The sequence below is a fragment of the Homarus americanus genome, unplaced genomic scaffold (genome assembly GCF_018991925.1).
Source record: "Homarus americanus isolate GMGI-L3 unplaced genomic scaffold, GMGI_Hamer_2.0 scaffold5589, whole genome shotgun sequence".
Taxonomy (NCBI): domain Eukaryota; kingdom Metazoa; phylum Arthropoda; class Malacostraca; order Decapoda; family Nephropidae; genus Homarus; species Homarus americanus.
The window spans coordinates 3,959,291-3,972,428 of record NW_024736650.1 but is presented as its reverse complement, the minus strand read 5'-3'; the positions used below and the strand labels follow the sequence as shown (position 1 = coordinate 3,972,428).

Here is a 13,138-nt window from a genome sequence, read left to right as displayed (position 1 = left end):
AATACCCATCACCCAGGACGTACCCATCACCTAGGAAGTAACCATCACCCAGGATGTACCCATCACCTAGGAAATACCCATCACCTAGGAAGTACCCATCACCTAGGAAGCACCCATCACCTAGGAAGTACCCATCACCTAGGAAGTAACCATCACCCAGGACGTACCCATCCCTTGATAGCCCCCCCCTCAACCCTCCCAACCAGCGTAGTCGCCACCACAGTCAAGAGAACGTAACATCCTCTCCACCAGATAGCAGGGCGGTAGTGGTGGATCAACTGCAATCACAGTCCATTACGTCGCCAACACTCGCCTCACACACTCTCCCAGCGTCCAGTCTCTCCCTCCCTCCCTCCCTTAGCTTCTAGCCAATAAGTGCTATCCCCTAATACACTGTAAACAGGCTAATAATCTTGTAAATCTCTCGCAGCTTGTAAGATTGTGATATACTTGTGTCCCATACGTTCAAAACCTAAGAGGGATATTTGCTCTCGTGTTACGGTGTTTGTGTGTGTGTGTGTCGGCAGCAACGGAGGAAGTGACAGGCTCTCTCACCAACTCAGTAGTAAGTACAATATTTTTATTATTACGTTTAGAGAGTTAGAGAGAGAGAGAGAGAAGAAACGTTTATTATGATGCTGTAAACTCCCAGATACGCCTTCATTTGTTTCTATTCTTCTCTTACGTATAAAATTACATTAATAATTTCACAGTAACATTTGCGACGAATTATATCACTTCCCTTCATGTTATATTACACGACATTATATGATATATTATAATGAGTTGTGTATTTTCCAATGCCTATAATACCTAACCTATTGTAATTTAGGAATATACAGTAGTTTGATTAGCCTATGTTATGTAGTGAACGAGGTCTTAAATGAAGTGGAGGAAATGTTTAACATGATAGAATATGAATGAATAATAATTTGGGAGACGAAAATCATTTGAAATTGGTGCTCTGTATAGTTATGAAACTGGCCGCTACCGACACCCAGCGCTGTTCCTCTCTCATCCCCCTTCTGGCTAGTAATAAAATATTTTCGTGTGTATTAAGCTAATATCTTATTCATTAACTGCACCCCAGTATAGGCATTGGCATCCACTATATTCCGTATCATTCAGCATTGTGTACAGTCACAGGGGCGGATCCAGGAATATTAAAAAGGGGAAGGGGTTCAAGAAATATGGCGAACTGAGCGCGCCCATCCAGTTGGGGGGTTTTGGGAGGAAGCCCCCAGATTTTTTTAATCTGACCAATATCATGGGCATTTTGAGCCACGTGCACTTGATACTGGGAGATATTCTGAGTTCAATAGTAATTCCCCTTTTAATATACAAAAATGTCTGAGTACAAAATTGCATTAAAGAAAAAATATTGGCATTTTCTGAAGAAAAAAGGGGGGGTCCGGACCCCAGGACCCCGCCCTGGTCTACACTTTAGACCAAAGAAGAGATGTTTCGTTCATCTTGACGCTTATCCAAAAAGTATTTGATCTGGATCCCTGTTGGTATAGTTAACTTGATTTGTGTGTGTGTGTGTGTGTGTGTGTGTGTGTAATTACATCATACCCAGATATAAAAGTTCAAATATAATTTCAAACTTTTCAGTGGATGACAGACCAACACTCGAGGAGGGGGCTGGAGACTCTCTAGTCCAACAGCCTCATCTTCAAAAAGAGGAATCTAAGGTGGTAGAAACTAATGAAGCCGAGGGTCAGGTGGAGGAGCAGCAGGTATGGGCAGCCCTAAGACATGACAAGGGCAATGGGGTTCACCTAGTCACCTGGACAATTGAGGACCTGACTCAGAAGGGCGACAACTATACGTGCACTGTGAAGCGTCTCAATGTCACCTTCTCCCAAGACGATCAACACCACCACCAGGTATCCTATGTCGCCAAAATTCAACAAATTGGAATAGAGGGACTTATGAAGAGCTTTTCTGAATTAAGTTTTAAGAAAGAGTGTCTCTTCTATGGCAAGATATTACCATTACTTAATGCTGAACTGCAGGAAGCTAAGCTTGAGCCTTTGCGACTTCCTCAGTGTCACTACTACAGTTGTGAGGAAAATAAGGGGATACTCATCCTAGAAGACCTCAGTAAGCGGGGGTTCAAGATGGCCGACCGTAAACACACCCTCGATGCAGCCCACGCAGAACTTCTCTTCCGAGAGTTGGCCAGAATCCATGCCTCTTCCTACCTTCTCCAAGCACATTTGGCGTCCAGCAACTTGGCGGAGGAATATATTCTCCTGGCAACGGACTGGCACAACTATTCCGAGACAGCTGAGGCAGAAGTCAATCCGTTCATGCAGGGTGACACGAACGTGTTAGTGACAATAGCTGAGACTGAGGGCTATGACGAGCTGCTGCCCTGGCTCAAGGATCTGGCATCCAGGCCTTTAAGCATCTTCAAGGACCACCTTAAGACTGTACCACCATTTGCTGTCTTGTGCCACGGAGACTGCTGGATCAATAATTTCCTTTTCAGGTAAGTCAAAAAATTATCAATGGATTTTATATTTTACTTAAATGAAACAATGGACAAATACTTCATTTACCACGGGAACATGACTGATAATGTTGCACCACACTATTTCCAAACAAGTTTCTTTCTGTATTTCTTGACGAGAAATATAGGTGTAATGTTCTGGAATGTTTTATGAGTTATACAGAGAAATATTGCCAGACAATAAAGATTTGGTGTGGCAGAATGTGTCCAGGAAAATCCACATTCCAGCATTAAAATTAGCTTGACCTTCCCAGGTATGACTCTGCAGATCGACCCGTCGACGTGAGGCTGCTAGACCTTCAGGTGTGCCGCCGAGGGTCACCTGCCCTTGACCTTACCACCCTCGTCTACACAAGTTTCAGCAGGGAAGTCAGGTCACCCAACCTCCACCATTTCCTTCACGTTTACCTGGCCTCCTTCACCGACGTGGTGATAGGCCGGAACAATACAACAGTACCTTTCACTTATGACGAACTGCTGAAGGAATACCAAGAGAAAATCACCTTCGGGGTGCTGATGGGGGCAGGATACCTGCCTTTGGTGCTAGCCGATGCCAGTGATGCCCCTGACATCAAACATATTGTGGATGAAGAAGAGTGGGCGAAGCAGCGGGAGGCGGACGTCCTCGAGCTCTTGACCAGAAACCACCAACTACTGAGAAGGATGCGGAGTATACTTGATGACGTCGTCGAGTTTGGTGTAGCTGGTTAAGTTAATGACAGTAAGCAATTGTTGCATCATAACCAAGGGCTCTTACTTGTGTTATGAACATATATCATAACATATGATATGTACTTTCCTGGACTGCAGACAACTAGCAGTCCAAGTGTTTATATTTTGATAGACAATCTTCAATAAAGTGAAAATCAAAGATCCGTGGGAGAGTCAAACTGCCAATAAATTTCTAATTATAATCAAATAAAAATAAGCCATCGCCACGCCACGCCCAAGTGAAGGGCCTTTAATGATAGAAAGATTATTTAAAAAAATGCTGACTAAGGAACTTCTTGGAGATCATATTAAGATCTGTCCATAAAACAAGCTTAGAGAAGTACGACAGCTAAATTTTCGGGATATCGTTATCGGAATGAAAAACGAAAAAGGTTGAAGATAAAGTTACTGGGAAAATTATATAAAAAATATCCTCAAGCTATAAGGTATAACTTATAAAAACAATGAATTCAAAGTTCAGGTACACAGAAAATTAAAAAAATAAATAAATTCGACTATCAACTATGACGTTCATATATTTATTCGTTCATCATAATCAAGTACCGTAACCTTGTAATAACACCATAAGTATTATAAAAAAAAACCCTGCACCACAGATACAGGCGTGAAATAGGTAAACACTGGTTGGATGCTCATATGAGCAATAGGGGTTGGGTGTAAACGGGACTGCCCAGGATGGGCCAATAGGCCCGCTGCAGTTTCCTCCATTCTTATGTTCTTATGTTATATACAGGGTTGGTGCCAGCTGTTCCCCCAAGAGGTCCTAGCTGCAGCCCAAGGTGACGACAGTTAACTCATTACCACTGGACAGGGAAGTCAGACACTTAACCAAGGGTAACGTCCAAGTGTTACTTACAGTCCTTCCCTGAGAGGATTCATTTAATATCCTCATTTATATTATCAGTGTAAATAACGTGGATAAACAATATATACAGAAAAGGCCAAGAAGTGTTTACCACAAGAACCTGCCACTTAAGAGTTCCGGAATTTAACTACAATAATTTATTGTGATAGCAAGACACTGTGACATCCTTCATGTCGTAACTCACTACCAGAACTCAGTTTATCACGCGGAAGCTCCAGTGTTAGGCGCACGGTTGACGATGTATACACAGATGCACGTTAAACTTAAAGCACTTGGTGTAAGCAGCATACAGTATACGTCCACAACCTGTATTAGAATCCCACCTAAAAAACCGAGGCATACGGCGTAGAGTCGTGAACAAAAGTCCTGTCGCCTCTTCTGCTGAAGCTAAAATCAAAGCTACAAATTGTTCAGAACAACACAGTGGGGTCATTTCTTGACATGAAAGCACGGGATCACGTTGGTCACTAAGTTCTTCAATCACTGAACATGTATGTTCAGTGTGGCGGATAGAGTGAAGCAACTGATGCTGAATCATGCTTACAGGATTTTCAATGGACTGTGCCCAGAGTATCTAACAGCAAACTATGAAAGGACCAGGAATATGGACCAGCAGGGCACTTGAGGGAGTGAACATAATTTTATGGTACGTACCTGGCGACCGCGGTCAAGCGAAAAACATTTTTCTTTACTGGTATAATAAACTGGAACAAATTACTAGACCACATCAAAACCATGTTATGGTGGATAAGATAAATCAATCACGCTATATATATATATATATATATATATATATATATATATATATATATATATATATATATATATATATATATATATATATATATATATATATATATATATATATATATATATATATATCAGATGAAGCTACAGCAATATAATTAGAGAGTGAGTTTCTCAATCTTTAACCCCACAATGCTGTACTGTGGTAGTGATCCGCCAGCATCGGATAGTTCAAGCACAATGTAATGTTTGTTGAATGTTATTAAAAAACTTTCACTAATACTCCTGTACGCTTACAGACTTAGCGTAAACCTAACCGAAGGACCCTCCTGGAAGTAAGCTTTGTCGGCTATACTTGGTCAAGTTACCTAATCTGTTTACCTTTGTTGTTTACCTGCACTGTCTCGGCACACAGGAAACCGTATACTCACACGGCCTACCTGCACCGTATACCTACATTTTCTATATGCATGCTAAACAATATAATCCACCTAGTTTACAAAAATGCTTATCCAATTGTAAACCTGTATGAAAATTTTACTGAATAAACTCTACGTATTATTATTACTATTATTACTCAGTCGAGTGTTCATACCTGGAAAAACTGATATACACCAACAGTATTGCCGTTTTTCCCCCCCGAGGAATGCGAAATTTATCTAGTATGATAGCTCATTAAATCACCTCACTGAACGGATAACTGGTGATAATGTATTGGCATAAGGAGGAGACAAAGCGACTCATCTTACGAATAAACAAAACAAAACTGGTGAAAATATACTGACATAAGAAGAGAAAGTAACTCATTTTGCGAATATATAAACAAAACAAACCCGGTTATAATCACTGGCATTTCTCAATTTGCATGAACGAAAGGATATATCAGAACCACACACTGGGATCAATTCTTAAGAGGTACCAATAGAACCACCACCTTGGCAACCCTGACCCTCTACAGTGAGTGATTTCGCAAGTGTGTAAATGACCTGAGGCTCATCCAACCAGGGGATAGTTCTATATTCACAACCACCCTCTGGGAAGATCGTACGAACTCTTATTCATTACACACCCACCAATGGTAAATAAAGAAAAAATATATACTAAACGCTGCATTTGTGTGATTTACGACATCACAAAGTATTCAATGGATGTTATGTCTTACTGATGGTTGTGTGCAGTTAAACACAGGTATACGTACATCAGGTTGTGCTATATTATATACAGAAGAGTGAACAGTGTCCACAATGTAAAGACTTAACTCATGGGTCAGTACAAACCAAACTGAACTTGTGGGATGCTACCTAACTATTCAATACCTTGAAGTAAATGGAGGTAGTATAATATTGTGTTAAGCGTCTTTTGCAAACGTTATACGGCCAACCAGTCTCACTTTCTAAAATAATGAAAGCTCCGGTACAGGAGGCGGCGGCGTAGCCGACATTGCACTATCTCTTAGATTCAACGGTCGAGTTTTTACATTACTCGCCTCTTATCCATTAGGTTGCTGGCTGGCTCACTTGGCACCACCTCCCGTTCATCTTAAGCGGTTCCCAACCTCAGGTCGCCAGCCAGCAACCTAATGGATAAGAGGCGAGTAATGTAAAAACTCGACCGTTGCATTCCCTTTAAAACAGCATATGATATACAAAGAAATGCGATTGCTGTATAGGAATAAAACCTTTGTACTGACTATTTGTAGGTACCATCCAATATTGGCATTAGGAAATAAGCCTTTGAGATCGATAAGTCAATGAAATACAACAAAGAAAATACATACTAAGGTTTTAGATTACTGTATAACTAACACAGCTATTAAAACATACAAATAAAAATAATGAATTCTGATCTATAAAAACAGAAATACACAAATACCAGCAAGTAAAAGCATTAACAAGCAAGCATAACCAATTTTGTACCAAGAGTTACCAGTACAATAACTGAACCAAGCAATGTGAAGTAGTCATAGCCATTATAGGCTGGACACAGACACATCTCTGACAGGTTAGTGAGGTCGTACCCATACCGGAACTCTCAGAACGCAAACTACATGTACCACTGCAGGTGCCACTGCCAAGGAATTCACACCTCTTCGACTGTTACATCAATTACGTAACTACTTCATTGAATCAGGTGTCCTTAAACGTATTCTGGCAACATATCCCAAATTGAAATGTCTTCAGTGCATTAACTTTTCAAACTTGTTATATAGCATTAAATTTATTAATGAGTATGACCAACTTTATTACAAAAACACTCAGCCTGTTCTTCCTTCCTTCCTTTTTTCTCCCCCACCCTCTACCCTCCTCTCCCTCCCTAATCATACCTTATCCCTCCATTACCTCCAAAATACAACCTGTCCCCCTTCACCTTCCCTCTTTTCTTTTCTCTCTTCGTCTCCCCTCTATTCTCATTCCTCCTTTCCTACCCTAGAGGTCAGTCAAGTTATATAATGTACTTCCTCGAGGCTAAGCCCTACAAAACACCCTCACAACTTTTCCAAAACTCGCTTGTCCACGGAGGCATTTCAAACCTGTGACTCGTCAAGGTAGCATCTCGTATGTATGAAGCTCTGCCCTGCGTGGTAGTAAACAGTGGCGGTATTCTCATGGTAAGACCTGACGACATTACTCAGATTAGGCAAAACCGTCATCCAATCTTGTCAATAAAGTTGTTAAACTAAAATAAGGGCAAATAGGTCTCAAAGTGGTTCCAGTTCTCCTTGGCCATCAGTGTTCTAGCACAATTGATGAACATGAATCGGGAAGCCATTTCACTAGGTTCCTGACAGAGGCTCCCTAGTATAGGCTGGAGCATCTCCGAAGAGATACGGTGTAGTACCCACTACCAACTAAGCGTAATAGTACTGTACCTTCATGTCGACAATCTTGGCATTTCTCCTTCCTCCACTGATCGATGAGTTAAGACCTTTATCCACGTATGCACAAATCCTGGAACATATATTCATGTCATTAACAAATGTACTGTATACTTTATCCATTCACTAAACATTAATAAGTATGAATTAATGAAACAACTTCCAAAAATATCAGTTTCGTTCAGAAATGGTTAATTTTCTACAAGATTTTCACCATTATATTCATTTTAACAAATATTAATAATAACCGAGAGGAAAGTTACAATAGAAGATATATATATATATATATATATATATATATATATATATATATATATATATATATATATATATATATATATATATATATATATATATATATATATATATATATATATATATATATATATATATATATATATATATATATATATATATATATATATATATATAGATAGATAGATATAGATAAAGATGAAGAAATTCTCCTTATCTAGCTTGTCTAGCTGAATATTTGTTTGACCAAATATTAAGCTGCTCGTGAATATAAGTAAGGGTAGGCTACCAAAGAAAACTGAAGAAACAGAAATGACAATTAAGATAAGGATAATAAATACGAAGTGGCTCCATAGCCACAATATTGAGGTTACCTAGCCCACAGGCTGCGTGGCCGTGATATTGCATTCTTTAGAAGTTTAAAGAATAAAATTATATTTCATTCTGTATTTTGCATTACAATGATAAGTTTCTCGGTGGATGAACTTAACCTAACCTGTCGAAAACAAAGAACTGTAATATGGCAGCAGTACGTAACATAATGTACTTTTACGTTGCATTCAGCGAGCTAGATACCCAACGGCCACACAGCAACTGCCTTATACCACGTTTACTCTGTGGCCTAATAATACGGCCACGGGCTAGGTGGCCCTAATATTACTGCCACGGAACCAATTCGTTCAGAAAACAGTGTCCAACATCAATGACATTGTAGTGGAATTCTCCCCTACAAACGCTGTTTGTCGCTGCATAGCCGACCCCGCGACTTCCACAGTGTGTGACTCGTAGTCTAGGTCAACCAGCGCCGCCCACGGAGCGGGGGTCAACTACTAAGCCACGCCAACCCCCGCTATTTAAGACCTGACCTCGTGGTGATCTCTCTCTTTCTACCCACACCAACCAGCCAGCAACACCTCCTCCTCCTCCGCCTGCCTGGCGGTCCTCGCTCCCGCCGGCGAGCATGGCGACCCACAAGCTGTCCTCCTCTGAGCGTCCTCACCAACCAGCTCTCTCTACATCACGCCTGTAACCACGCTGCCACTTCCCAGCACCAAGCTGCATTGTACATCCAATACAACATGTATACAGAGAGCACATTGTGAGTTTCCTTTCTCCATCCCATCCTGAGTGTGAACCAAACAATCCATCACATCCCCACAAATGGTGACTCCCGGAGATTTGCACTCACACAGGATGGAGGAGAAACTGATCACGCTCCCAGCCTTCAAGCAACGTGGAAGACTGGCTTATCCACACAGAAGCAGCTCTCATCGGCTCTACAACTACTGTCTCTACACCGCAGGTTAGACACCCTAGAGCAGCACTGCTACCTTAAGCAGACAGCTGCTCCTCTTCCTGCCCCAAACACCCGTCCTGCCTCAGACGCCGACCCCGGCCCAGCAGTACCCCCTGCCGCTTCTCCTGACGCGGCCCCTGTTCCTGAGTGCGGACCCACACACCCCTCTTTTCTCCCTCAGGTACTCCCTGCTACTGTCCTGCACCCTGCTGCTGTCGTGGACCCAGCTGCTGTCACGAGCCCTCATCCACTTCTGCTGACGCAGCCCCTGCTCCTGACCCAGGCCCACACATCCCAGCAGGCGCATCTGACGACTCTGTACCTGCCGTGAGGGAAGCACAACATTCATCGCCTCCACACACCCTTTTTCTCCCTCTTTACTCCCACAGATATTGTGTATCTAGACAGTTGTCTCTAGCGACCGGCTCATCCACGCCATCGTCGTTGTCTCACATGAAGCATACACCGCCCGTTCTGCCTCACATGTGCTATGCAACCCTGCAGACAACAAGTCTCCAACACCGCCTGGAGGGAAGGAGGGTATTGTAGTGGATTCTCCCTACAAACGCTGTTTGTCGCTGCATAGCGACCCGCAGATTCACAGTGTGTGCCTCGTGGTCTAGGTCAACCAGCGCCGCCATACATCACGGGCGGGTCAGCTCCACCTCCCTTTAAAGCTGGTGATCTCTCTTTCTACCTACACCAACCAGCAAGCAACACCTTGTAGTGGAATTCTCCCCTACAAACGCTGTTTGTCGCTGCATAGCCGACCCCGCGAATTCCCCAGTGTATGCCTCGTGGTCTAGGTCAACCAGCGCCGCCATACATCACGGAGCGGGGGTCAACTGCTAAGCCACGCCTACCCCCGCTATTTAAGACCTGACCTCGTGGTGATCGCTCTTTCTACCTACAGCCGCGGCCAGCAACACCTCCTCCTCCGCCGCTGCCTGGCGGCCTTCGTTCCTCCTCCGCCTGCCTGGCGGTCCTCTCTCCCGCCGGCGAGCATGGCGACCCACAAGCTGTCCTTCTCTGAGTGTCCTCACCAACCAGCTCTCTCTCTACATCACGCTTGTAACCATGCTGCCTTCCCAGCACCAAGCTGCATTGTACATCCAATACAACATGTATATCGAGAGCACATTGTGAGTTTCCTTTCTCCATTCCATCCTGAGTGTGAACCAAATATCTTGAACCCCACAACCTCCTCCTCCGCCTGCCTGGCGGTCCTCGCTCCCGCCGGCGAGCATGGCGACCCACAAGCTGGTCATCCTCTGAGCATCCTCACCAACCAGCTCTCTCTACATCACGCTTGTAACCACGCTGCCACTTCCCAGCACCAAGCTGCATTGTACATCCAATACAACATGTATACAGAGAGCACATTGTGAGTTTCCTTTCTCCAACCCATCCTGAGTGTGAACAAACAACCCATAACCCCACAACATTAACTGATCCGATTTCTGGTAAGATTCTAAATGGAGATATAACAAATGTTTATACTACTAGTAGTCAAGCTGTTTCACTTGAAAGAGATATTTTAGAGCACTTAAAGAAACATGATCTAAGTGTGCTTTCACACTGAGGCCGGAACGAACATCTGACGTAAATTGTTCAAACGAATGAGTCAAGGTAACAACACATATCTCGCACTATATTCGAATCACATCTCATTCGAATCTTTTAAATTTATCCTCGAGGAAGACAGTTTCCCTCTCCCTAGAAAGCCAGTGAGTCGTGTAAACAGGTGAAAAAATCATAACCACACCTGCCCTCGTCACATATACTGTAGTCAGGATTTGTCCGATTCCGGTCTCAATGTGAAAGCACGCCAAGACAGTGCTTTTCAAATTGTATGACGAAACTGGTAGTGTGGTACAGCTTCAGAAACAAGACCACGAAGCGTGCGTAATGGTACAAAAACTATTACTGTATTAAGTTAGTATCAGACGCACCGAGCACTGCCAAGCTGTGGTTCATCCTTGTTTGTTTTTTTGCCTTTGTTGTTGTAGCGCGTTATTGTTAACCATTTTAGGAAAACAAATATATAAACTCATTTCTTACCTTTCGAATATCAATAAAAGTTAGGAGGAATTGCAACTTTCCTATATTTTGTTTTTCAGATATATTCAGCCGGTTACGAGAGCGGCGAAAGACAAACTTCATATAACAATTAACTCTTATCTTCCGTATACAGTACACAAAAAAATGTGTATCATCCAAAAATAATAATATTTTAGACAATATTTTTGTTAAAATAATAAATACCATCAAATAATGAGGTTTTACATTAAATTTCGCATTATTAGTTTGGTAATTTTGTACGGGTGCGGGAGGTCGCGTTTCATACCTGAAGAGCGTACAAACCGCGAACGCTCACCAGCATGTAAGATGAAATATTATAATACATGAGTAACCAAGACGCAACTTGAATTTTTTGTTTTGCGTTTGTTTATTTCAATAAAGATAAACAATAAGAATGCCTTTTAATAGCCAAGAACTCTACTGAAAACAAGGTCATTTATTCCCAAATTTATGTAACGGCATGACAGGTGATTCATCACTTGTTGTAATTGTATGATAATTGTGCAAGAGAAAAAGATTGTCTTTTAATTTCTGAACTCATCTAAGATCTTAAGGCAATGGAGTATACATGCATACATAAATGAAGATTGATGTGTCTAAAATAAATGGAATATCCCTGTACGTAAAGAACATCACTCATGACGTCAGCTATACCGTACACACATTTCATATATATTTTAGCTGGAACTTTCTCATATTGAGGGTGGAACAGCATTTTAGCTTAAGGTCCGCGTAGGTAATATTCCTACAAAAAAAATCTCATCTTGAGTGGAGAGAGTATCTTTGAGCTTCACTTTTAACTGCTACAGCGGACAGTATAATAAAAACTTACCTATTTTGGGGATTTTCCTGCATTTTGTCTTTTCCAGAATTCCGTTATTTTAAATCATCGGAAATTACTATTGCGAGTATAAACCTAATGCACTTGAAGTTTCTTTTAACACTTTGTAACGTAAATAAAACACTTGCACTATTTCTACCGTCACTGTCAGCACCTGTGACCACAATGACCCAAGCTTGTGCCTTGTGGAGAGGGGGAGTGGCGGGCGGCTCCCTCCTGTTGCCTCGTTCGCTAGTTAGGTTGTTAATCACGGTGCTGGAAATCTTTACCGTTGTTATTTAATATTAAAATACTAGTGTAATGAACAGATAGATAATGAAATCACACTTAGCTAAAATCCGAGTTATTACTGGATAACCAAAGGCGTTTTAACTGAGCGAAATGTAGTTAAATATGGTGGTGGTAAACGTGATGTTAATGTTTGCTTCCGAGTTGTTTTAACAATTTTCTTAAACTTTGCCGTTTTCTTTGATTAAGTTATATTTTCCATCGTATTAGGAGTGAAAACTCGGGAGTGGATCGTATGAGACTCGTGTGCTGAATATTCTTATAATGGGATTGATGAAGTCATTATTGCGGCAACAGAAAAGCTGAACTTATTATAATAAACTATACCTTTACCAATCTAGTGTATAGCTAATTTACACCCGGAAAAAATTTAAGTTTTCAGCTAGATTTATATCAACCCCCCTCGTCTACCAATATATAAAACGGAATGTTAATTTTTCCAAGTTTAGAAGCTCCAAGTTGTTGGTAGCGAAAGGCAGAGCGGGGAAGATGAAGGAGCAGGAGTTTAGGAAGGGAACTGTAGTGGGAGAGATCGTGCCGTGGCTTTACACGACTGCGTTTATTTGGTTAGCCATAGCTCATGTATGTGGTTTTTTTGTCTGGTGTGTGATCCTCGGGTCACAACTCGTCGGATTGTG

The 13,138-nt window shown here is 41.8% G+C and overlaps 1 protein-coding gene across 1 annotated transcript; it reads left to right on the top strand.

Annotated features, from left to right (window-relative positions):
- Nucleotides 1-278: 278 nt before the first annotated feature.
- LOC121872309 lies at nucleotides 279-3,847 on the top strand. The gene is made up of 3 exons (XM_042375011.1): nucleotides 279-565; nucleotides 1,615-2,497; nucleotides 2,773-3,847. Coding segments are annotated over exons 1-3 (1,341 nt in total). The 5' UTR covers nucleotides 279-564; the 3' UTR covers nucleotides 3,230-3,847.
- The last annotated feature ends 9,291 nt before the right edge of the window (nucleotides 3,848-13,138 follow it).

Coding starts and splice junctions, on each gene's coding strand:
- LOC121872309 (XM_042375011.1), top strand. Junction 2,498..2,772: donor ATCAATAATTTCCTTTTCAG/GTAAGTCAAAAA, acceptor TGACCTTCCCAG/GTATGACTCTGCAGATCGAC.